The sequence below is a fragment of the Cydia pomonella genome, chromosome 3 (genome assembly GCF_033807575.1).
Source record: "Cydia pomonella isolate Wapato2018A chromosome 3, ilCydPomo1, whole genome shotgun sequence".
Lineage (NCBI taxonomy): Eukaryota > Metazoa > Arthropoda > Insecta > Lepidoptera > Tortricidae > Cydia > Cydia pomonella.
In genome coordinates, this window is record NC_084705.1 from 2,173,177 (window position 1) to 2,199,372 (window position 26,196).

The 26,196-nt window shown below is 37.8% G+C and overlaps 2 protein-coding genes across 2 annotated transcripts; both read left to right on the forward strand.

Annotated features, from left to right (window-relative positions):
* The first annotated feature begins 1,188 nt into the window (after window positions 1-1,188).
* LOC133515766 (synaptic vesicle glycoprotein 2C-like) lies at window positions 1,189-20,174 on the forward strand. Its single transcript, XM_061848350.1, has 11 exons — window positions 1,189-1,432; window positions 4,214-4,286; window positions 7,944-8,105; window positions 11,411-11,573; window positions 13,586-13,707; window positions 14,246-14,490; window positions 14,716-14,870; window positions 15,062-15,203; window positions 15,770-16,056; window positions 16,426-16,553; window positions 17,524-20,174. The coding sequence occupies exons 2-11, from the start codon at window positions 4,214-4,216 to the stop codon at window positions 17,598-17,600; spliced, it is 1,554 nt and encodes a 517-aa protein (XP_061704334.1). The 5' UTR covers window positions 1,189-1,432; the 3' UTR covers window positions 17,601-20,174.
* A 1,435-nt stretch (window positions 20,175-21,609) lies between these two features.
* Window positions 21,610-24,913, forward strand: LOC133515768 (solute carrier family 22 member 6-like). Its single transcript, XM_061848353.1, has 4 exons — window positions 21,610-22,718; window positions 22,994-23,155; window positions 23,642-23,804; window positions 24,500-24,913. Exons 1-4 carry the CDS (start codon window positions 22,661-22,663, stop codon window positions 24,660-24,662), a joined length of 546 nt encoding a protein of 181 aa, XP_061704337.1. The 5' UTR covers window positions 21,610-22,660; the 3' UTR covers window positions 24,663-24,913.
* Window positions 24,914-26,196: the final 1,283 nt, after the last annotated feature.

The following is a 26,196-nucleotide window of genomic DNA, read 5'->3' on the forward strand; positions in this document are numbered from 1 at the left end:
CATACAATTACATTACAATCCTCTTCCTCGCGTTGTCCCGGCATTTTGCCACGGCTCAAGGGAGCCTGGGGTCCGCTTGACAACTAATCCCAAGATTTGGCGTAGGCACTAGTTTTTACGAAAGCGACTGCCATCTGACCTCTCAACCCAGAGGGTAAACTAGGCCTTGTTGGGATTAGTCCGGTTTCCTCACGATGTTTTCCTTCACCGAAAAGCGACTGGTAAATATCAAATGATATTTCGTACATAAGTTCCGAAAAACTCATTGGTACAAGCCGGGGTTTGAACCCGCGACCTCCGGATTGCAAGTCGCACGCTCTTACCGCTAGGCCACCAGTGCTTTTATACAATTACATTACAATAGTTGAAAGAAAATGCTAATGGAGACTTTAAATAATGTGTGGACATTATTGCGTCAGTTTACGTATATCCCGTCCTGTTTTCCGGCCCGATCTGGTTAAACTTTCAGGTTGTGCTCAAAATCAGTCGTAGGTTATAGTAGGTCATAGTTAAGTTGACATATATTTTACTTATAACTACTATATTTTCAGATATTTGGTTTATTTATTTTTAACGTTTTAATTAAAGAAAGGAAAGTGTTTGGAACTCCTAGGCTGTATAGGTATATATAAAACACAAGTTTAAATTAAAGTGAATAAGTATTAATAGTAGTAGTAAACTCTTTATTGTACAAAAATACATATTAAAAGTAACATACACTTAGTAAGAAGTACAAAAGCGAGCTTATCCCTTTGAGGGATCTCCTCCAGTTAACCTTTGGGAAGATGAGGAGAGAGTGAGAGTGCAAAATGTACAACAAGGTACCAGAAAGACAAAGGATATAAATACATACATCATTTATAGGATAAACATATATTACGATAAAAAGGAATGGGGAGAATACACTATATGTTAGCATATTGAAACGCATCTGTTTACAATTTTTTGTATCATATAAGCCGTCATTTCATTGTATAGTAACTCTACTGGCACCATAATATTGGATGTTCTTAAATTTACCGCATTTTTTGTACCACGTCCCTATGACAGTTCTGCTGAGTCGCTTTTGGATAGGCTTCATTTGAAAAATAATTGTAGACGTTTTTACTGTATATTAATATGATATATATTATATTCTGTACCATATAAAAATTTACTGACGAGTAGGGTTTGTACGACGGATCTGAAATGTTTGGGTAGAACCGTGTATCCGGATAATTTCATACATTTCGGATCCGGAATGCACACAATAACGAGGTAATAACGAGCGGGGCGCGCAGTGGCACGGACCTTTGCGCATACGCAGCGCGCATTATGAGTATCTATATAAGCGAACGTCCTCTCGCTGCCTCATTGATAAGGCACCCAGTGGCTGTAGCTCTCACCACCGCGGAGGACAAGTATAACATAACGACAAAATTATTTTAACAATGTAAGTCTGAACAGAGTATTAAATTGGGATTTTTTTGGGCTATAAATCATTTTTATATACAGATCTAGGACTTAGAAAAAGAAAACAATATACACTTAAGAGCAAGAAAAATGAGTCATCATGGAAATTTCCATATATCGTAGACTACCTTATTGTGGATTTTAATTATCCTAAATCCTTGAGACAACAAAATACCTGGGTATTTTAAAGAGGTATTCTTCTACTATTATGTCTTGTTAAAACAAAACTCATATTTTTTTAAAATTTCTATAAATATCGATTAAGGATTTAGGAGCATTAAAAATCCACAGCTTTGCTATAAGTAGGCAACTCATACATATATCAAAACGCTCTACGACCATAAATAGGCTATCGGATGCTAATTTTCGAAAACGGGACAGAAATTTTATTTCACTGTTAGGTTAGCTTGGCCGCAGACGCACGGAGTTTTAATTTGGTTTCCGTACGGAATGATAGGTTGGGGCGGGACGTCGCTTTACAAATTCATAGTCTTTCTCGTTTACACCTGTCATTCCGTACGGAAAATTCCGTGCGTCTGCGGCCAGGGTTACTCATGGAATACCTCATGTGTTCGTGTGCAATCAATTTTTTTTTAAATCTGGAAGTAGGCTTCAAGGGCTCTTTTACAAGTCAATACAACATTTATAATGATATCACATAGTGACATGGAAAATACGTACATAGCAACATTTATAAACAAACAATAGTCAAAAGGTACCCGGGAAAAGGTTCTACTAAAATAAATAACTTAAATAACTAGGTACTAGAATATAACAAAGACGAATAAGTCTCTTTGGTAAGTTATATATTCAATTTGGAGATGTAAAGGGTCTTCAAAGTCATAGAAAACACGAATACTAATAAGAATTGAAAGTGTAAAAGCCCTCCAAGTCAGTCCAGTCAATCCAGATAGAAAACAGACATCGTAGACACGGATGACGCTAAGTAAAACAATCCTAACGAACTAATTTAAGTGTTATCAGCTCTTGGTAACGGCTTATCTTCTACGTTTTGATCGTAGGACGTAGTTTTCCCACGCTGATTTCCGTGCCGAGACCTGTCACTTGATTAGTTTTAGGGGTTCTGTACCAAAACGGTAAAAAGCAATCCTTATGGAGCTACTCTGTCCGTCTGTCTGCTTTATTTGTATTCTATACCCTTCGTCCGCTTCTTTAAAACAATCAAGCCGGATCTTACCCTTACTCGTACCCCTTTAGGAGCTGAATTACAAAAAAAAAAATTCTTACTGGACTCATTGAGGTATAGTACTAGAGTCAGCATCTCCAAAAAAAAAATTCCACACCTCATTGAAGTGCCGGCACAAAATTGCTACGAATACGAGAGTCAAACAAGGTTTTAAGATTATCTTTATAATTTTTAATATCGGCAGTGTCACAGAAGAAACAAAAATCATTACACTTTAATGGAAATAAAAAAAAAATATCTAGATTCTTTACAGTACGTATTTAGGCAGAAAATGAAAAGTTGTCATAACAGTTTCGCTTCTGTCTACCTATTATTCTTAAGCTTAGTGACAGACGTCAAACGCCAAAAATGGCGGACACAAGTTGCTCTCGATAGCGTGTCTAGTACGTAATACATTTATGCCAATGACTGGACTTTTATATTATTTGCAAAATATATGATTTCAAATTTTAAGGTCCTTCCTCGTGTTGTCCCGGCATTTTGCCACGGCTCATGTTAGCTTGGGACCTGCTTAGCCACTAATGCTGAGAATTGGCGTAGGCACTAGTTTTTACAAAAGCGACTGCTATCTGACCTTCCAACCCAAGGGGTAAACTAGGCTTTTGGGATTAGTCCGGTTTCCTCACGATGTTTTCCTTCACAGAAAAGCGACTAGTACATATCAAAGGATATTTATAAACTTCCAAAAAAACTCGTAGGTGCGAGCCGGGGTTTGAACCAGCGACCTCCGGATTGCAAGTCGCACGCTCATACCGCTAGGCCACCAGCGTTTCTCAAATCTTCGTTCTATCGACGGTTAATGCTGAGCGTGTTTAATCTAAAGTAATTTAACTGTTTTAGTAGAACTTCGTGACTTTAAGAAGAAGTTAAAATGGTAATTTTAGCGTTACATCACTAATTAATTATATTATATTAAGCTTTTTTTAGAAATAAGAAGATTTTAAAATGATAATTTCAGCGTTACATCACAAATTAATTATATTATATTAAGCTTTTTTTAGAAATAAGAAGAAGTTATAATGGTAATTTCAGCGTTACATCACAAATTATTTATAATAACATATTATATAAATATAAGCTTTTTTTTTTACAAAATTTTCCACAAGTTTTGCCAGTTTTCATTAAACTTCTCGTAATTCGGTTTGTAAATAAATAAATAAATAAATATTATAGGACATTATCACATAAATTGACACACAGTAAGCTCAATAAGGCTTGTGTTGTAGGCACTTAGACAACGATATATATAATATATAAATACATAGAAAACACCCATGACTCAGGAACAAATATTTATGCTCATCACACAAATAAATTCTCTTACCGGAATTTGAACCCAGGACCATCAGCTTCATACACAGGGTCACTACCTACTAGGCCAGACCGGTCTTCAAAGATCTCGTATCTAGAATCAAAAAGTGGACCTTTTGCTAAACTCCTACACATACAATAATGTCGTTAGTGTGTCACTAATGTTTTGTTTTTGTATTTCAAATCAATCAGTGACTAATTTAATAGTTATCAATGTAATACCCCGGAAAACGATTATTGCAGATGGACAAGAAAAATAACAACCAGAAAAACCCCGGACTGGCGACGTCGGTCGAGGAGGCACTTAGCTATACAGGTCAGTCCGAGACACCAATAATATGTCTACACTTAACGAACTTAGTTTCGTTACTATCACATTATTATTATTATGAGCCCATATTGTCCACTGCTGGGCAATGGCCTCCCTCTTATTCTTCGACATGTCCCTATCCTCGGAAGTCTCCTAACAGTCTCTGTCAAAGGCGTCAAGATCGTCCCGCCATCTACGACGAGGTCTACAGTGACGCCTTGCAATTTGTGGCAGTCAGTTTTGCTATTACATGGTCGGTGAAAAATGTATTCACTGTTATACATACAATAGTTCTTGCATTGACATATGTCTAAGGAAGGGCCTTACGGCCCTTATGGGCAATAAGAATGGGGCCAGTACAGGGGTGTCACGCACACGAATTCGAGCCAATTGTGCAGTCTAACGCCACAACGCTATTGGTTGACGAGTTCGCATCACTCGCGCGATTGGTCGCAACTGTTGCGTTAGACTGAATTCGTGAGTGAAACTATTGAACTAGTACCATTCTTATTGCCCGTAAGGCCCGTCCAGAAATATATGTCAATGAGTTCTTTTAGTAAAGAAAAGGCCAAGCCACATATTTTGGCTAAGGTGTAGAGTTTGTGAAGTTAGGGTTTATCGAGTAGTGTAGAGTTAAAAGCTTAGAGCCAAACCGTGAGAACTTAAGCTTTTTAAGTTTTAACAGTGCAATATGGTCACCTTAGTAATATTTTACATGAAAATGTTTTGGTGAGTTATATAATATTTTTGTAAAATACGTCTTTCTTCTCCTTCCAAATGTAACGATCAGTAGCTTTCTTTTGTTTACTCAGCTTTAGCAAGACAAAAAGCGCAGAACGTGCGAAAATATTTATAATTATAAATAAATAAGTAGTGCATAGTAACATCAACTACAGAAGCCTTCTTTGGACAGTTTAAATATAACTAAACAGTGCTATCTATCTGACATTTGTTCTAAAAGGTCGTTGCAACGAGAGGCAGCCTATGTAAATTCGCGAGTGCGTCTGTTTACATAAATTGTATAAACCCGTCACCGGATCCCTTTCTTTTGCATAATTATCGAAAGTCATAATGTAATGATAGTCATATTATCATTAGTCATAACTCTGAAACCGTTAACTTTTCACGAATTTCCTTAGGTTATACTATAGATAGGTTAGGTTAGGTTTGTTTTATGAAAACCCTGAAAAGTTACGCGTTTCTGAGAAAAACCAAATTATGTCAAAAGAAATGCGGACAAACAATACATTATGACTTAAAACTTATGGGAAACAATAGAGACCCACCTGCCACGTAACTGACATTAGATTAGTAGTAAATTGCAGTTACGAAATTCATAGAGGTCCACTTAAGAGAAAGTGTGACAAGTCGAATGTATATTCCATTCGTTTATACTTGGTTATTTGAAGTTAGTAGGTATGCGTGAATTACTTGTTGGATTTACAAGTAATTCACGCATTAAATCTGCAGTAAATCTTTTGCCAATATAATTAGGTACGTAGTTTATTTTGTAAGTTTTCATCAAATAATAAACAAAATGTAGGTCCGATGCTTGTTTGGTCAAAATTGTTTGACTGTCATGATGTCTGGAAACTCGAAGATTCGTCTATTAATTGTTGTAGATATTTACAATGAACACAGTTATTGATTACATATTTAACAAGTACATAGAAGTTAAAAAAGTTTATAAAAATGAGGAGTTCCCTCAATTCCTCATTCCGATGCAGCGGACGAACTGGCCAGGAAAGGCTCAGAAACGCCGGCATATGGACCCGAGCCCATCATACCCCTACCAATATCCTATATACACAACCAGCTAGACCTACATCACAGACAACTGCACAATAAATACTGGAAGGAAATGGACACATGCAGGCAGACCAAGGATTTTCTACCGGAACTGAACCACAAACTCACCAAAATACTACTGAAAACACCTAGACATCAACTACGTAAAATAGTAGGATTAATTACAGGACATAACACACTTAACAAACACCTACACAATATGGGTAAAACAGACAGCCCCATGTGCAGAGCGTGCATGGAAGAAGAAGAAACAACAAAACATATTCTCCTAGACTGCAAACAGGTAGAAGTATACAGGAACAAATACCTAGGGAATCCGTGCACACTAGGAGAGGCAATTAGCAACCTGAAAACTATGCTAGGCTTCGTGGAGGAGCTGGGGTGGTTAGAGTAGCGCTACCTCGTTTCACGCAAAATAGGCACAATGGTTGTCGATTTGCGGAAAATGCCCAGAAGCACTAACTAACTAACTAACAATTCCTCATTGATCCTAGCGTCAGATCAAACTAAATTAATATCGATGCACCTCTTTTCAAAAACAAAAAAACTGAAATTGGACCACGGAGCTCGGATTAGTAAGTGAACATACTTACAATAAAAAATGCCTCCTTGCAATTGAAGTCGATTAAGAAGCTAACTGGGGTTACTTTCGTAAGTAGTTTTAATTGATATAAGGCTATATAAAATAGCGATATAGGTTATAGGTACACATACGCTCGAAAAATATGACCCTCCTTCGCAGTTGGGTAAAAATTGTCTTCCATGGCGAGTAATTGATGTATGAGTTAACACAGTAACCGATCGTTGTCTGCCAGTGCATCGAATGATCGAGCAACCGTTAAACAATTGTAACATTCCAAATTAATCAATTGATGATCAATCGACGCTTGATCATGGTCAGTTATTGGTGTAGGTATGTATGAAATGGTACACTTTAATATGTATACGATACAATTTTACAATAGTATTCTTCTTCAGTCGGCTCCTCAATGCTGAGGATCGTGACATCATGTCCTTCTGTTGAAGACCAGATTCCTCCATAGGCCTCTATTCCTCGCCAAGCGCAGGGCCTCGTGCAGTTTTAATTGCATAGGTTTGACGACCGGTTTGGCCTAGTGGGTAGTGACCCTGCCTACGAAGCTGATGGTCCCGGGTTCAAATCCTGGTAAGGGCATTTATTCGTGTGATGAGTATGGATATTTGTTCCTGAGCCATGGGTGTTTTCTATGTATTTAAGTATTTATAAATATTTATATATTATATATATCGTTGTTTAAGTACCCTCAACACAAGCCTTATTGAGCTTACTGTGGGACTTAGTCAATTTGTGTAATAATGTCCTATAATATTTATATTTATTTTTTATTTTATTTTTTATCTAGTAGGGGGAGGGCCCTGAGGTCTGGTGCCTTCAACTTTGCCCGTCATAATAACTCTCTCTAGGCTAACCGGGTTGCAATAGCATCTCTAGGTTACAATAGTAACTAAGTATTAATATTATTGCGATTGTTGTACTAGAGACGAATCCAGTCTTATTCTCTAATCGGATAATTTGTAGAACCAAGCTCCATCATGCCCTTCCTGACTTTTCTTGATGGCTTCGTACACTCCAGTGATATACTCACTTACGGTCGGCTGGACCAAACCATCAGTCACTAGTTCGCTTTTAATTATATGGGAAGTTTCATAGTACTTTGCTGTGTAATATTTATCAGTCCGTCAATTGTGGTTGACGCAACTGGTTGTACCTACTCTTATAATTTTTATGATATGCCCGATTGAATGCGTTGCGACAACGCGACGCAATGTACCAGTGGGCCCCTCTTTTACTGTTACTATAAACTATAACTCCAGGTTTCGGCAAGTACAACTTCAGTCTGCTGCTGATCTGCAGCTGGACGCTGCAGGCGATGGGCATGGACCTGTTCGGCACCAGCTTTGTGGTAGCAGCTGCCGTTTGTGACCTGGACCTGGACATGCAGAAGAGGGCGCTGCTCACCGCCACGCCTTTAGCTGGTAAGATATAGTGAGAATTAATGGTAAATATAGAAACAGTAGTTGCCAACCTGTTGTTAGACTGAGAGACATGTCACTCAATTAAAAATGACATCATAAATAGTCTGTGACAGACGGACAGACAGACAGACGCACGAGTGATCCTATAAGGGTTCCGTTTTTTCCTTTTGAGGTACGGAACCCTAAAAATAACAACAATTGGTAATTAACGTTTGAAATCTAGCACAAAATCACAATTTTGTTTCTTTTAAATACTCGATTTACTATACCTAGTTCGATTTTTTAGCATTATCAGTAGAAAGAAGGTAACCGATTTTGACGTCTTTTTTTGAAAACTCTTTTTTTAAAATAAGTCAACAAAAAATATATACGATCATTTACATTATTTTGGTTTCATATGCAATAGTTACTGATTAAAAAAAGCGTTTTTCAATAAAAAGACATGCCAAGATTGTTTACCTTATTTCTTAGGTTTCAAAACCGGACTATTTATTAGCTAGCCAAGTATGCTGCAAAAATAAAATTTAATAGTATTCAATTTTTACACATGACTGCACTTAGTTCAGGCATGGGATGTACAATAAGAAATGATTAGGATTATGATCATACCGAAGTAGGTAGATATATTGATACTAATTGCACCACCACCAGACCTAAATTCTAATAGGAAAAGAAATGGTCAGTGCCGAATTAAGACATTTTGATGCCCTAAGCATTTCTAGACCATGGTGCCCCCTCATCAAGATTACATTGAATTTTCTTAGTAAATTGAGTGACGTTTATTGCCGCATTACTGCTGAGAATAGACTTTCAATCCGTCACATCATTTTATCACGGAAATTGACAGTACTGCAGCAGTAATGTAACAGTAGGTAAGGTCAAATGTAAGCAAATTCGAAGACCGTGTTTCGCATAAGGCCGGAAGCCAAGCCAACCAATATCGAAGTGTAAGCGAAGACGTAAGACATAGGCCGTACTCCGCACAGGGTTTTGCAACCTCTAGAGCTTTCCTGCGAAGCTCATTCATGTGAGGGCAAAGGCCTTCAGTAGGGGCTTAGCCATGTTTTAAATAGCAAATTATTGACCTGACCTGACGTTTCAAGGACGGCGTGGTCTCGAAGAAGACTGGGTAAAGTCGACATCATTATCTTGACGTTGGAGGTAATTTTGGAACTTAATCAAACGCGATTAAGTCCCGTTTTTTTAAATAATAATGTGTCACAATTACCTAGGCCAATAAAATTAAATTTTTTCGAATTTGGTCCTAAAATGCGTGTAATCCGAGTTTGCTCCATCCCAGGAGGTGTGCTGGTAAATGTTTCCTCTTTTTCAGTTTTTTTCGTGTAATTCGAAAACGGTACGTCCGTTGGAAAAAATTGTTCTAATTATGACTAAAATTGATATCTGAGGATCCGAAATGTAATTTAACTATGTTCTTGCAATAAAATTTATTGATTGATTGAAGATACCTTAATATGTATTCGTAGTAAATTGTAAAAAAAAGATCGACATTTTTTATTTTTGGTAAAATCATGTAATAATCCGAATACGCCTTACCAGTGCCACCAAGTGCTATGGTTTGGCAATCCAAAGGAAAAAAATATCTCCTAAGTATCCCAAAAGGTATGCACACCTCTTGGGATGGAGCAAACTCAGATTACACGCATTTAAGACCAAATGAAAGTATTAAAACAATTTCCAGCTTGCTGGGAATTAATTATTATTTATTATTATTTTTCGATCTAATTTGATTGGCCTGAATCATGAAACTTTAAATCAGTGTTTTTAAAAGCAAAGGCTGAGCTTTCCATAAGGCTGAACGCGCGGAGCGTTCGATCGCCGCTTACGGATAGGCCAAAGGTCGAGCTGGAAGAAAGCCAGGCTTGAATTTGACCAATGACGAGGTAAGAATGGCTGGACGTCCGGAGCGTCCGATCGCGGCGCGTTATCATACAATACAACCAACAGCGAGGTGTGAGCAAAGCAGAAAGCCCAGCTGCGAGAGAGGACTTGGATTTGGATCCATAGCCAAGTGAAAGTGAGGCAGTTTGCATAAAGTAGAAGGCCTATAGCGTCGCATAAGACTTAACGCCGAACTGCAAAAGAGTGGCTTGAAATCGAACCTATGTAATCACGGTTCTCCTACTGCTCAGCCTTTGGCAGCTGCCTATTGGAGATGTGCTTACGTGTCCTCACTCTCTTACGACCCTTCGTTATTAGATGGGTAGACACATACCAAAAAGTTTCGTGTACATAAGTACTACACTACGACTGCGATGCTGATGCAGCCTGTGCGTTTTTTTTATCCTACGATTTTGGTTCCCCCCTAGACGTGGTGCCCTAAGCAAGTGCTTATTTTGCTTAATGGTTAATCCGGCACTGAATGGTAGTACTTAGAATATGAGAAAACAAAATAAAAGCTTGACTATAAAATTCCTATAAAATTTGGACTAAATGCATGGTACGGTCAATGCCAAAAGGTTTGAGAACAGCGTATCAGTCAAGGCGTGTACCCTTAAAATAATACTATGGAAACTACTGGATAATTATCTCATTCCAGAATATCTCCATTAATGGTATAATAGTTAAATTTAATTACTATTCACATTAATTTGGTTATCATAGGGTTATAGTTGGCGCTAAATGACTAAGACGCGATTAATGTTGGATTCTTTTACTAAAAATAATTGTGTTAATTTATTACACAATCATCGATATAAACGTCGCGTTTCTGTAAAACGTAAATCCGTAATTAACAGCCAATAGGTTTAATTGTTTATTTTGATACGTACCTACTCAGTAATATTGTTAACTGCTATATATAGATGATGGCTATAAAGGGAAAGGCTTTTACGATATTTAAATTCCAATCCGTGACAAAAATAAAGGTCGATGATGATCTTCAGTTTGAAATGTTTTCTAGTCATATTAAGTAAGTATGCATATTTTTTCTACTTGAAATATTTATTGGTTCTAGATCGATTGGTAGTTTCGACTGGGCGAATGATTCCGGTATCATGCAATTGTTTAGTTTTGAATTGAAAGCTAGATGGCGCTGTTCCGTGTAGTAAAAATCCTGAATCGCGCTAACAAGATTATTCTTTAAGCCACTGTCTTTTTAACCAACATCAAAATTTCGAAAGGAGAAGGTTATCATTCTGTTTTTTTTTGTTTCACTAGTGCGGTGTGAAATTTTTTTATCATATTTGACCACGTGGACAATCCATCTCGCCCGCTGATCCGTATAGATATGTCAGCAACAAATGCTGACCATCGTGTTTTAAAAATCAATGTGTTTGTAACAGGCGTGGTGGCCGGAGCGCACCTGTGGGGCTACATAGCAGACACAAAAGGCCGGCGGCTGACGTTGTCTCTGTCAATGTCCATAGGCTTCGTCTTCGCTGCCCTGAGCAGCCTATCGCCTGACTGGAGGACTATGATGGTGCTGAAACTACTGTCTGCGACTTTGTAAGTATTTTAATAGATGAGAACGATGTAATCTTATGATATAATGAATATTAACAGTGACATATATGTATATCTAAGGACAGGCCTTACGGACAATAAGAATGGGGCCAGTACTGTGGTGTCACGCACACGAATTTGAGCCAATCGTGCAGTCTGACGCCACAACGCGATTGGTTGATAAGTTCGCATCGAGCGCGCGATTGGTCGCAACCAGTTCCGTTAGACAGCATGATTGGCTCGAATTCGAGAGTGACACCACTGAACTAACGCCATTCTTAGTACTCGTACCCGTAAGGCCCGTTCTTAGATATATATGTCAATGAATATTAAATTTACATTTGAAGATAAAAACTTTGATTATTCGATCTTGTATTTTTAACGTTTAGTAAAAACGTATACTGAGTAGGGTACTAATAGAGAAAATACTTAATAAGTTAACACCATTAAATGAAGTATTTAATTTTTACATTAAAACACCGAAAACAGGCATAAAATAAATAAATTCAATACTATAAGTAAGTACTATAAGTTTTAGGGTTCCATAGCCAAATGGCAAAAAACGGAACAGCCACTTTTTGCCGAAACTATAAGAACTATACTGTTTAAACTTGGTAAGTAGATGTATTCTATGAACCGCATTAAGATTTTCACACAAAAATAGAAAAAAAAAAACAATAAATTTTAGGGGTTCCCCATACTTAGAACTGAAACTCAAAAATTTTTTTTCATCATATGATAGGTCTTCAAAAATGATATTGAGGTTTATGATATTCTTTTTTTTCTAAACTGAATAGTTTGCGCGAGAAACACTTCCAAAGTGGTAAAATGTGTGTCCACCCCGTGTAACTACTAAAATAACAGAATGAAAAACTAAAAAAATATACGATATACATTACCATCCAACCACCGCAAATTGGTTTGAACGAGATCTAGTAAGTAGTCTTTATTAAATACGTCATTAATGGTACGGAACCCTTCATGGGCGAGTCCGACTCGCACTTGGCCGCTTTTTCTATGACGGCTGACCAGTGATCACGTGGCATTCCATAGAAATCGAAGCGCATGAAGCTCCGGCCTGACCCCTGCCCGGTACAGCTTGAGTCATCCTTTATCTGCGACACCAACAGCCCTCAGCCAAGTCACATAATCGGTTATCAGTAAATTCACATCGGCGTTACTGTATTAAATTATAACGCACAATGAACTACTAATAATTGCGCTTTTTCTAGTGGTAATTATATAGAAGTCCCTAATGTTTTGTGCATCGATGTAATTCGTTTGTCAACAGAAGTCATACCACTTTTTAAGATGTATGTAAATAGCAAATGAAATTCGGATGTGCAGTAACTATAAATACACAATAGTGACGTCAAAGTGGGTTAAATATACGTCACTGTATACATGAAATTTCCCCACTATCTTATCTTAGAGACGATACACTTTATTTGTTACTAATGTTCGCGGGGAAGGCGATAACATAACTATTTATAAACTATTATTTGCTGATAAGCAAGCAACATCCAAATTGTTTTGTGCAAAACACTTCATTGTCAGAAGCTGTTTATCTTTGACGTAATATTCGTATTGCTTTGTTTTTGTGCTCCATTTTAGGGCAAAAATGCTTTTGTATATACGGCTTTTCTTATCTACAGGGGGCCTAGCCAATATGCCTGTCGTTTGCGCAGTAGCGAACGAAACGCTAATGTATCGCTATCACTTTTCCATATTAAGTTGTGCGAAAGAGAGACATAAGCGTTTCGTTTGCTATGGCACAAAAGATTGGCATCTGGGATAGGCTCCCAGGTCGCATTTCTCAACCGATTAACATTACAGTTTGTAAGCCAGTTCGATAATTTAACCTACTTATTGATTTTAGTCGATTCAGAATTTTTCCAAAGATGTGGTTCCAGGGTGTACAGCTTACCTACAGCTTAACAAGGTAATTAGAGGTATTAGCGGTGTGCATAGAACTAAATATAATTTAGCTTTCTAAAAAGATGTTGTTGTTGCAGTACGTCAGCAAGCAACGCAAGCGCATACACTTTGTTAGGAGAGAGCTGCAGCGCGCGTGCGCGGGGACGCGCCATGTTGCTTTGCACATGCGCCCTGATGTGTTCGCAAGCTGTTGCTGCAGGTATGTTACATTCTACTATACCATGCTAACACAAGTTGACAATCAAAAACTACAATGTCTATGGATTAAATCTGGAGATCCTTAGGAATCTATAGGTACTGTGAGATGGAAACAAATTTTAGGTTCGCTATATTACTGTGTTTCATTCTTGAAATTTAGGGATGACATTATTATTCATTAATTTTTAAAATAAAATTTTAGATAGTAATGGTGCACATTCAACATTAACTGCAATAATCTTCAATCAAAAAAAGTACAATTGGAGATAACAGCTTGGGCGCCTCAATAAACGAAACACAATTTTTAAGACATCCTTTACGTGAAAAAATCACTCGAATATCGTACATTGAACCGCCTGTACCTCTATTGCACGCGTATAATTATATTGCTGTTCCGCTCGCACAGTAGTATTGACGGCCGGCATCATGGGCGCAACAGCAGTATAAATAGAAACAGGCGGATCAATGTACGAATTTCTTGATACTTAGCGTTCTTATTTTAGCAGATATTTTATACTAACCTTGCATTTTGTCCACAGTCTTCGCTTACCCCATCCTCCCTCTCTCGTTCTCCTACCCCATCGAGTTCCTCGGCATCAACTACCGTCCCTGGCGTCTCCTGGCCTTCGCCCTGTCCCTCCCTTGCTTGGCCACGGCCATCCTGCTGCAGCTCTTTCATGAGAGCCCCAAGTTTCTGGTGACCAGCTCCCGGTATGAAGAAGCTTTGGAGGTGCTGAAGAAAATTTATGCTTGTAATACTGGGAAGAGTGCTGACGACTTTCCGGTAAGTATGTTTTAATAACCTATATTAACCTATAGTTAACTGCCGGAAAGACGAGACTTCTCCTCTCAACTTGAGCTGCCTCCTCAATAGACTCGCCTTTGTACCTACAGCAAGACTTAACCTTGTCTCCGTAGACTCATATAAAAGAATTTTGATTCAAATCATTGGAGCCGTTTTCAAAAACCTATTTACACATTTTATTTTTTTAATTCTGCGTCTCTACAGGTGAAGAAACTAGTGGAAGATGAGGAAGACGCATCGTCAGTGAGTCAGGAGTCTTTCTTTAAGGCTCTGTGGCACCAGACCGTCCAGCTCTTCCGTCCGCCTCTTCTGAAGAACACGCTCAAACTGTTCTACTTGATCATCGTTATTTACATGACGTGAGTCTGTGATCTTTTATATTTCTCCGTGATCTTAAACAGTTGTTTATAGTAAAAAAAACTAATTGAAAGAACTTTTTGGAAAGAACTAAATAGGCCAATCTACAAAAATAACAGGTTGCTTAAAAGTATCTATATTGCACATAAACATGCGGGTATCCTCAACTCACTATTTTATTCTTTGGTTTCAGTGGTAGCGGCTTCGTGCTCTGGCTGCCGTACATCATGAACAACTTATTCTCAGTAATGGAGAATGGTGGTGGTTCTGGCATGAACCTCTGCACCATTATCCGACATGGCAGCAATAGTCTCCTCGTTGCTGATAATTCCACGGTAACTAACTAATAACTCTCGTAACATTAAAATTTAAATGACAGTGAAGTTAGATAATTTCCCCTCAACATAGCAGAACCTCTAGTGTAAATTTATTCGATAGCGTGAGGTGACGTACACGTTTGCGTGAAGACTCATTTTGTATGGGATTTAGAAACAGCGCGCCAAGCGGGACGTTTTGGTAACTAAAAATCCCATACAAAATGAGACTTAACGCAAACGCGTACGTCACGTTACAATATCGAATAAATTTACACTAGGGGTACAGGTCGCTTAGGTATATCGTTTTGAATTTTGAGCGCTCGATTTCGTTATGCAAAAATCTGTGGAAAACGGCGAAATGCTATTTTTGAAATACGAGCAATAGAAATTGGGGATCTAGTTCTATTGACCAGTCGTTTCTCATTCTATTAGTAGAATTAAATGCCTAGTAGTCGGGTATGCAAAATCGGGTCCCTGTGAACCTTTTACAAATAATAAGTTCATCGTGTTTGTGTTTATTTTATCCAATTAGATTCGGTATTTTTATTTTTCTATGACTTATCGAAATTTAAAATTTTCTTCAGTCAATTGCAGTCTGCAACGACACCATCCAAGAGACAACCCTGCTCTCAGCCATGACGTACGGCGCCTTCGCTGCCTCTGCCAACCTCCTTCTCTCCCTCACCTGCGAAGCAAGGAAGCGGGTGGCCATGATGGGAATCCTCGCCATGTCGGCCTCAGCTGCAGTTCTACTGAATGTGGTGCGCGTGCCAATTGCTGGAGGGGTATTCTTCTTCATGTTCCTCATGTGCGCGCTCTCGATGGGGATTTTGAGCGTGTATTTTGTAGAGCTGTATCCGACTTCAGTTAGGTAAGCATTGTGAATTACAACGATAATCAAGAAGCCACTTTCTAAGTTAACAACTCCATCAACTTGCTGGTTTTCCTAACCTGTAAGTGAGGCACAAGTAATTATTCTAAAGATTTTAGAGAGAGTCCATTAAAAATTGACGTAGTAAAAGAACTGTGGCTTCTCATGAAAACAACTATTATTCATAAGCATTCAACGTAGTATTGTCCAGACATTAAGAAATTCTTGACATTGCTGGAAGAAAAGTTTGCTGTGCGCCTGCAAGGCCCATATATTTAGATCCACGTGGACCAATCATTTTGAACTTGAGTTAAGAAAACGTAATGCAAGACGGAGAAAGAAGTCACCAACTATTTGTTGTTGTTGCAGGGGTATGGCATCATGCCTGTCGGTGATGCTGGGCCGATCCAGTGCGTTCCTGGGAGTCAACGCCATCGGGGCGCTGCTTCAGATTAGCTGCGAAACTACTTTCTATGTCTGGGCCGTCTTATTACTCAGTAAGTACTGCATAATATTGAAATGAAGACTTTATCTTGTTGCAATAAGGTTTACGGATTATTTGATTGCATTATTTACTTAACATGTTAAAAGATCATCTCTCTTTCTCCTTGATAAAGTAAATAAATATTATGGGTAAATTTTACGCAAATCAATCTATTATTACTATTATGAGCCCCTGCCGGGCAAAGGCCTTCTTCTTATTCTTCCACGTGTCCCTATCCTCGGAAGTCTCCCACTAGTCTCTGTCAAAGCCGTCAAGTTCGTCCCGCCATCTCCGACGAGGTCTACTGTGACGCCTTACAATCTGTGGGACCCAACAGGTGGCTGTTTTGGCCCACAGGTCATCCGGCATACGGCAGACGTGTCCTGCCCAGTGCCATCTGAGCTTAGCGGCAGTTTCAGCTACATCAGTTAAATCAATCTAGTCTTAAAGAAAGCTAAGGCTGTAAGGCTAACGTGTGTAAGTTATGTATGATTCCGATCGACCGGTTGGAGTCGAGCCACTCCGGAGCGCATTTTCAATACGCCTATACATAATGTATGGCAGAAGCGATGGAATCTGTCTGGAGCCATCCGCGTCCGCGAGCAGCCAACCGGCTTGCGTTGCAGCCATACAAATGCGAAATGCGCTCCGACTTCGCCCGTTCGTTGGGAATCGTACTTTAGATGACATATGTACCTAATTCATGGCTATTACACATAAAAAGTATTCATTCGAACCCGGGGCCAGGACCATAAACTTTTCCGGCAGGGTTGACAGTTGAAATGCGATCACTGGACGTGTTTTGTTTTCATATAGTCATAAGGTTTGTACCTTTTGACCAATTCCGAGGTTACTTTGTTTATTTGGTCAAATATTTTATGGGTATTCGTTTAAGTTCTCAACACGTAAGAGAAAAAATAATATTCTCCTTAAAAGCCATTTGTAAAATGTACTTTTATTCATATTTATTTACTTTTTTACAGGCGCAATCGTATTCGCTTGGCTGCTACCAAAGGACAAGGTGGTAAAGGGTGGAGATGTTGAACAAACCAAACTGTAGAACTGATGAGCCACGACTTCTCCTGAGAAGTTAACGGAAGCGGAATAAATGCAATGACAGCTTTGTAGATAAAGAAGAAGTTAATATGTGTTAAACTACCACACACTATTCTTTTAGCAATGTGTTAGTGCAAAAAAATATGGTGGCATAAACATATTTTGATGCTGTGAGCATTGACGAACAAATGCGTCTTGTTCAAGATGAATTTGTGGTTCAGAAAGTGTGTAACTTTCTTACTCATAGGTTAAGGATGTAATAGAGACAATATTTTACTGTCGAGTAAATGCGTTCCTTAGTCAGATACGCATTAGTTCGAATATCCTAAATTACCAGCACCCATAATTACCATGTGCGGTTACCGTTAGGCGGTTAATACTAGAAACAATTTTGTATCAACTGCGGACGGCGCATTACTGGTGAATTTCCAATATGAATTGGAACTCCGGTAGCCGTTTAAGAAATGTAAGACTCTTACGGTAGATGTCGCTATAGCCTCTATGGTGGAAATATTCGCTGTATTGAGTATGGCCTTGGTAGCACAGATGACAGAGCACGGTCGTGGTTTCAGGTCCCACCCAAGACAGTGAATTTTTCCACTTTTAATTTATTTCTAAGGTTAATATTGTTCCTATACATAGGTATTTTTAATCTACAAGATGTACACCTACCTATTACATAGTGATTTTAAAATTATACAGGGTGATTCAATGGACACAGCATAGATGCTCTTTTTTCTGACCACCAAATCTTATGTCTTGTGACCATTGTAAAAAACATGAAATATTTTCTAGTTTAATCTCAGTTTAAAATCATTTTTGTAATCCCCCTGTATGATTCGTTAGCAAACCTTTGCTTTTTATTACAAGCTTTTATTTAACTTGCAATGTAACTATGTATATTTTTACGGGTCAAATCTTGCAAGTTAAATTTGACTCACTCTCCGGTTTCCGATGTAGTTGAAAATTTGCACACATATGTAAATCGGGTGACAATGCTTTATTATGGTACCATCGAGCTGATCTGATGATGGAGACAAGAGGTGGCCATAGGAACTCTGTGATAAAACAACGCAACATAATTGTATTTTGGGTTTTTAGAATTGTCTCGATGAGTATTAGTTGCCTGTCGAAAGAAAAGTACAGTCGGCGATAAAAGCTTGTACCAAAAATTTAATGTTTGCAATAACTTATTATTAGTAGTACAGTCAATTTCCGTACCATTTCGTACCTTGTACCACTAACAATCAATATGAAAGTTGCTAGGGACCTCATATAGTACATATGGTATGGAACTGAAATTAAATTACTTGACCGTACATATATAGAAAATAGAATATACAGTATACGTACGTTTTACATGTCTAATGATAGGTCTAGATTTTGAAACCTTAATTATCTTTGAATTAAGGTTTTTACTTGTACATCTTTAGGTATATTTATTAAGTAAGCGTATTTTATTTATTTTAGTGCGATACGACTGAAATAGTTTGTTACTCTGAGGAGCAGGCCTCCCTTAATGTGTACTGATTATAAATATGTGTACCTGAAATTAAACTGATAGTTTAATAAGTTGACCAATAGTATGCATTATAAAATTAATTGATGTTCATTTAGTCGGCTATTATAAAATACCGCGAAAATATTTCTGCGGTTAATAATTATCGCAACCATTCATGACCGGTCTGGCCTAGTGACCCCGATGTGGGTATGAAGCCGATGGTCCTGGGTTCGAATCCCGTTAAGGGCATTTATTTGTGTGATGAACAGATATTTTTTCGTGATCATGGGTGTTTTCTATGTATTTATATATTATATATATCGTTGTCTGAGTACCCACAACACAAGCCTTCTTGAGCTTACCGTGGGAATTAGTCAATCTGTGTAAGAATGCCATGTGTTTATTTATTTACATGTGAAGTCGTGGCAATTAGAAAGACATTTTTGTATAGCTAAACATACTTTCTAAAACCCTATTTGTGTGTAGCTAATATTGATTACTATTCCTGTTGAATTTTCCTGAAAATAAATTTTAAGTGGACGTAATCCAACTTATTGGCAAAGTTAATAATTAATTAATTTTACGCAATAATAAATAATAACATATATCTATTTAAACAATTCACCTTTTCATAGAAAAGGGGGCTTTAGTTTCATTTTTTACTTTAAAAGCTTAGTAGATCAATTTGCTTCTTAACCCCTTTAGACGTCATTGATTTTATAAAGAGGGTTAAATTTTATAAATTTGGCTTTCCCTTAGAAATTAGCTGGAATGTATGAATCAGACAATTTTTTTTTCGCGTTTTCGGTATTAGTCCCATAATAAAACTTATTCAGTATGACCTATAAAGTCACTACGCAGAATATAGCTGGTGGTTAAAATTTCACCCTGTATAACGAGCCGTATATCTTATTGGAATGCACGAAGGTTCAAAGGGTTAAATTAGATTGTATAATATAAGTTATTCTTAGAGATAACTGATATAAAAGAAGAGATCATAATCTCCTTATTTTTATCCTTCGTATTTATATAAGCACTTGAACTGAACTAATAAAATATGCATTATTTTTTATCATACGTAGTTTTATTATTTATATGACAAAAATGATAGTAATGTAATATTTATGAATTTTATGAGATCAATTAATGTAATATTTATGAATTTTATGAGATCAATAAATTTTGTAATCTTAGATTACCTTCGTTGCTGAGGGTCTACCCAGAACCACAGAATAAATAATAGTACCGTACAGAAATGACAGTTCATATAAAAGTGAAGTTTGACAGCGATTCAGGGACGAATCATGTTGTCCCTTTCTAATGTATGGCACTATCCCTTTCGGCTATTTAGGGTTGTCAAATTTCAAGTAATTATCTTATCTGAGGTTGTGCACGCAAAGGGACGTCAAGTTTTGCCAACCCTTAGGGCCACCCCACACTTGCGTCTCCCGAACGTCGACGTCTAATCAACTAAATGGCTGCTGCTCGACTTAACGTTAGCGCAACTGCGCCGCGAACGTTTTTTCCATAGGGCTGACTAGACGCCGACGCTCAAAAGACGCTTTACTGTGTGGTGGCACTAAGAATTGCTCGTTGCAACGCTGAGCCGAACGGAGCCGAGTGAGAGTACCCGTGTCACTCCACTGCCGTAACACCGAAGTTCGCAAATTCCGGGCATCCTTCTATGTCATTCTTATTATGCCTTACTTGAAAAAACCGCGAAAATTAAACTTTGCAAATTGCGGGGATCTTTCTCTTTTACTCCAATAAAGGCGTAATTAGCGTGATATATAAACATGCCCGCAATTTGCGAACTTCGATTTTCGCGGTCATAGCCCAGAACCCTTGTGATATCATACTATTGAAAACGCTATAGTGTGTGGGTAGACCATTACACTTACCTACAGCACGTTAGTTACCTACTTCGTAAAGATGAACTACGCTGTAATATCGGAAAATTGCCAATACAAACAATGGTAAATACCCCATTTCCAATAATACTTATAATGTTCTATGAGAAAAATATAAATGTTTATATATTACACTTAAATCGACCGGGATATAAACCGTGATTACCTTTTATATTGTTTTGATTGAGCTCCCGATATTTCGACGCAGTTACATGCATCTTGTTCACGGGTAACTGGAGATAGCGGGTGGGTGTCAAAGTTGTGTAGTCCGCGCTCGGTCTACCCTCATTCGTGCGCGTCGGCTGCCATTGAAATTCATAAATATAGAAATTTCAATCGTGAAGATGGGTATGAATTGTCAAATGTGTGATGATTTGTTTGTGTAAAAAACTATTGATATCTGAATCAAACACGCGTAGTGACACTGTGAGTGTGGTGTGCTTAGATAGACTAACAAGTGTGGACGCGACCAGTGGTAACGTTGAATGCGAACGCAGCCGATGCGCACGAATGAGGGTAGACCGAGCGCGGACTACACAACGTGGACACCCACCCGCTATCTCCAGTTACCCGTGAACAAGATGCACCCGTGAAATTCGAAATATTGGGAGCTCCATCAAAACAATATAAAAGATAATCACGGTTAATATCCCGGTCGATTTAAGTGTAGTGAAACCAACCGTGAATCATTCAAAACTGTGTTTATATATAACTACAGAGGCCGGGAAATTAGAAATTTTACGCTAAGTAGACGATATTAATACGGACAGGATGTAGGCTAAGTAGTTATAGACGATATTAGTATGGACAGGAATTCCTTTTTACGCCGAAACCATACACCCCAAAATTCATATTTGTTACGTTGTATGAAAATGCTCTGACGGCCGGATTATAACAAAATGAATATACTTTCGCGCATAAAAAAAGGTATTTAATATTAAATTAAATTACATTAAATAATCGTTTAATTCAGGCATAGCCCATATAAGTGTTAGTAACAGACTTAAATAATAATGTTAAACTATGACTATGACTATTACAATTTCCTATAATCTACCATGCAACACGTATACTTAGGGCTAGGACTATACAATACCGGGTGATTAAGTCAGTATCATATTAAGTATGTATTTTTATTGAAATAAATAATAAAATAAATAAATAATTTATGAACAATTGAACAAACATCAGGTGCTTTATGGACGTTTGTTCAATTGTTCAGGCACGTGTCTTTCGCAATAATGTAATGTTATGATAAAGTTTTTTCCGACTCCATAAACGGATTATACAATCGACCACCCATTTATTACACACATCTTGAACTCCACTTGTATATCAAGATAGTTCTTGTTATAAAATTATATTGGTGTTTGATAAACTCAAATTGTTCAATGCGGAGAAAGCAACCACTAGTATGTTTACTTTTGCTGGAAATTCGGATATATTTATGACCTGTTTATTAAAATAAAATTAAGTACAATCAGATGCTTAGGTACTGTAAGAGTGAAAAATCGTAGATTCAGATAGTTTTGAGCGGTCTGTAAAGTGCAGATATTTTTGATACGGAGTGTGATGATAGTTTGGTGTTTGCATTAAAAGTATACAAATTTAGAATCTGTGTTGTCAAGTTTATTCTAGTTTCGTAAATTAAACATGGAAAACATGAAAGAAACCATTAAAATACCCTTCGAGGAGGCATTGGATAGAACTGGTGAGTTTAGGATTTCTAATTATCATTGTTATTTAAATTATTAAAATAACATATTGACTCTATAAACAAGATATAAATTATTAAGAGCCTTTACGCTTTTTCAAAGACTTATCCGAAATAACACAACATAGGAATAAAAAAAATCTAGTTTCTTTTTTCAGAATTTTGTTGACATGGTTACAGTTTTAGCACGATAGACTAACTCTTAAAACTGGGTATTCTCTATATTTCGGTACCATATAGAAAAAAAAAACAAAATTTATTTCACGTTTCAGGTTTCGGTCTATACAGTTATATCAACACATTTCTGTCAGGGTTGTCCATAATATCCTTGGCCTGTGTGGTCTACGGATCAACCCTGACTGTGGGAGCCAGTGCCTGTGAACTACAAACCACGGGAGCCCAGCAGGGGCTGTTGGTTGCAGCACCCGTTATAGGTTAGTCTTGATGACCTAAACCTAATATTTCTGGATTTTACCTGGTTTTTAGATTACTGTACTCTGTCAGCAGCTGCGAGTGCTTGAGAACATCACACAACATCTACACCAATCTCTTACGGCATTACAGAATAGCGAGAGACCCCTAAGTTAGTCTAGTTACAGAGACCCTGGTTATCATATAATATCCATGACCTGCGTGGTCAACGGATCACCCTGGCCGTTGGAGCCAAACTTCTGAGCTACAGACTACGGTGGCTCAGCAAGAGTTACTGGTTGCAACGCCTGTTATAGGTTAGTTTAATGTTCATCTCAAGGGTCACTTGAAGCTCGAGGTAAGCAGTACTTCAGGTAACGCGAAACGAGAGACTGCTAAGGTTAATTTAAGAAGAAACCTGTAGAATGAGGAACCCTGATCTCTCAAAATGAGAATGTGGAAATCAAGATCCATAGACACCCCACCACTGCTACTCATTCTTTTTCCAGGTCTTATTCTAGGCGCACCATTATGGGGCTACTTGGGCGACACGCGTGGGCGACGGCGTATGCTCTTGCTGGCTCTCCTGTCATCAGCTCTCGTCAACGCTTTGAGCGGGCTTTCTGTGAATTGGGTCATGATGACGATTCTTCAATTTATCGCTTCACTATTGTAAGTTTCTTTCTATTCAGTCATGGTTGGCTTGGAAGAAAATCAGTTCCTTCAGTGTCTAGGGAGAGTTATGATAATGATTTATGGCCGTAACCATGAAAGGTAGTCATGATGTCAATGTACATATTAGGTACGGGGTCTGTTCATGTAACTAAAGAACCAACGACGTAGGTGCAAAATGAAGCTTGTTTAGCTATGGCTACTATAAGTACCCACAATAAAAATTGGCAGTCGAGTCAATGGTATATGTTTTGAAATTATATACGAGTAAGAAGGAAAACCAATTATCGCAGTAGGTAGTCATTGTATTCGATATAATTGACTTTAACCAACAAAGGTACAATTAACATTCAAAATAATCAAGACAACGTTCTCGCTCGTCATGTACAAAAGTGAGGCGCAAAGGACTTCTCCCTTCCACCACAACTCGGTCGCGTAAGAACCCGTTGGCCCCACTCTGCTCACTCGGATGTGACGTTAGCCGGCGTCACCAAGTGCTGCCATCTCACGGCGACAACACTAACGAAACAAAACCAACGCAACTCTGTTTAATTTTAAATAATTCATTGAAGGTAATTTTTACTAGTATTACAACGGTGGGACGCTAATGAATACGAAACTTACTTGATATATTTTTCAAAGTTTAAAAGAAATTACCTGAACATACCCTTGTTGATGAGAATCATAATTTTCAGAGGATCGGCAGACTACACGTTAGCGATGACGCTGCTGAGCGAGAGCGTGCCGATGGCGAAGCGGAACACGTCGGTGCTGTTGGTTAACTGTATGATGATGATGGCACAGGGAACCATGGCAGGTATGATGTATTTGTTTACAGAAGGTAATATGTTTTATTAGCGTGTCGATGTCGCGAAAGTACGATGATGCTGGCCAAGAAAAAAAATTGGATGAATTGTGGGGCTGATAGGGGTATTAAATTATTAGCGTACCGATGACGAAGCGATGGCGAAGGGAAAAATATTTTTTGAGGTTTATGATGTATGAAAATTAAGTGTGTTTATTAGTAACTACTGTTTGTAAGTACCGCTTCGGTTCATACAGCGCTACTGTACGGAAACTGAACACTAGTATTACTAGTATACTATATACTAGTATTACTAGTATACTATATACTAGTAGCTCTGTGAGCTGTAGACCTCGCGAGCATAGCTTATGGCTCCTCTACACGATGGCCCAGCGTAGGCAAGTCCAAGAGGCGCATTTATGCGTGAGAGCAGCGGTTCCTAACTTGGGGGTAATTACCCCCGTAGGGGTAAATCTGGTATTTTACGGAGGTAATAAGCTCAATTAAATATAACAGAAATTAGACCTGTAAGAAAGAATATTGATATTTATTGGGAGTAGGGGTAAAATCGGGTTCCCTAGTTAGTCATAGGGGTGGCAGAACTAACAAGGTTAGGAACCACTGCGTTAGATAGCGGTGATTGCGGAGCAAGTGATATTGCTATCTCATTTCACCGCATAGCTGCGTCCCTTAGATTGGCCTACGCTGAGCCATCGTGTAGAGGAGCCCTTAAAACTGAATAAATGTAAGGCTCCGCTGTTTAGAAGAATTTATAAAAACTAAATTGACAAAAAAACATAATTATCGAATAGGATGGTCCAACTTTGTATGTAGAGAAAAGTTGAAAGGATTTTATCTTCACATGGCTCCCTTTATAGAACAGTAATCTATGTGCCAAATTTGAACTCATTGCGAATGATTAGGTGGTCGCTATGATTTTGTGATTTGCAATATCCTCATACAAATACAAAAATGCAAAGTTACCTAAAACAAAAAAAAAACGATCGCCATCTTTTTAAGCATACTTATAAATAATAAATAAAACGAATAAAGAGCCCTAAAAGACATTTCCAAAGCAGATTTATTGATTGGTCAATTTATTTTCATACTATTTTGTATAGCAGTATTGTTTCATTTATAGCGACCTCTAAATAATGTTAATTGCTCTTAATTTTTTATAGATGCTTTTTCGTATATCAAAATTTAAAAAGCCTGCACGGAAAAGGAATTTTATATTTATTAATAACTAAGAAAACTTTGTAGACACGTATATTTACTGCCATCTTTGGACATATGATTAAAACTTTTGGAACGTTATGGTGCCATCGCTCGAAACGATGCTGTCAAACATTTGGCCTTTTATCTATTAGATGGCGCCACTTTTAGGTCTTTAACAATTTTAAAATATATTAGTAAACGAATAAGGATCAAAAAGATCATCAAGGAAAGGAAAGTCAAATGGTGTTCTACAATTTTTATCATGTATAATATATATAATATAAATTTTACTGTAGCAACAAAATTTTGTTTGACAGTCCACCTCCATTTCAAATTCTCTTTGCCAACGCCTACAAAATGGGAAGGAAA

Coding starts and splice junctions, on each gene's coding strand:
- LOC133515766 (XM_061848350.1), top strand. CDS start 4,214: ATGGACAAGAAAAATAACAACCAGAAAAACCCCGGACTGGCGACGTCG. Junction 4,287..7,943: donor GGAGGCACTTAGCTATACAG/GTCAGTCCGAGA, acceptor CTATAACTCCAG/GTTTCGGCAAGTACAACTTC. Junction 16,057..16,425: donor CTGTATCCGACTTCAGTTAG/GTAAGCATTGTG, acceptor TTGTTGTTGCAG/GGGTATGGCATCATGCCTGT.
- LOC133515768 (XM_061848353.1), top strand. CDS start 22,661: ATGGAAAACATGAAAGAAACCATTAAAATACCCTTCGAGGAGGCATTG. Junction 22,719..22,993: donor GGAGGCATTGGATAGAACTG/GTGAGTTTAGGA, acceptor TTCACGTTTCAG/GTTTCGGTCTATACAGTTAT. Junction 23,805..24,499: donor CAATTTATCGCTTCACTATT/GTAAGTTTCTTT, acceptor CATAATTTTCAG/AGGATCGGCAGACTACACGT.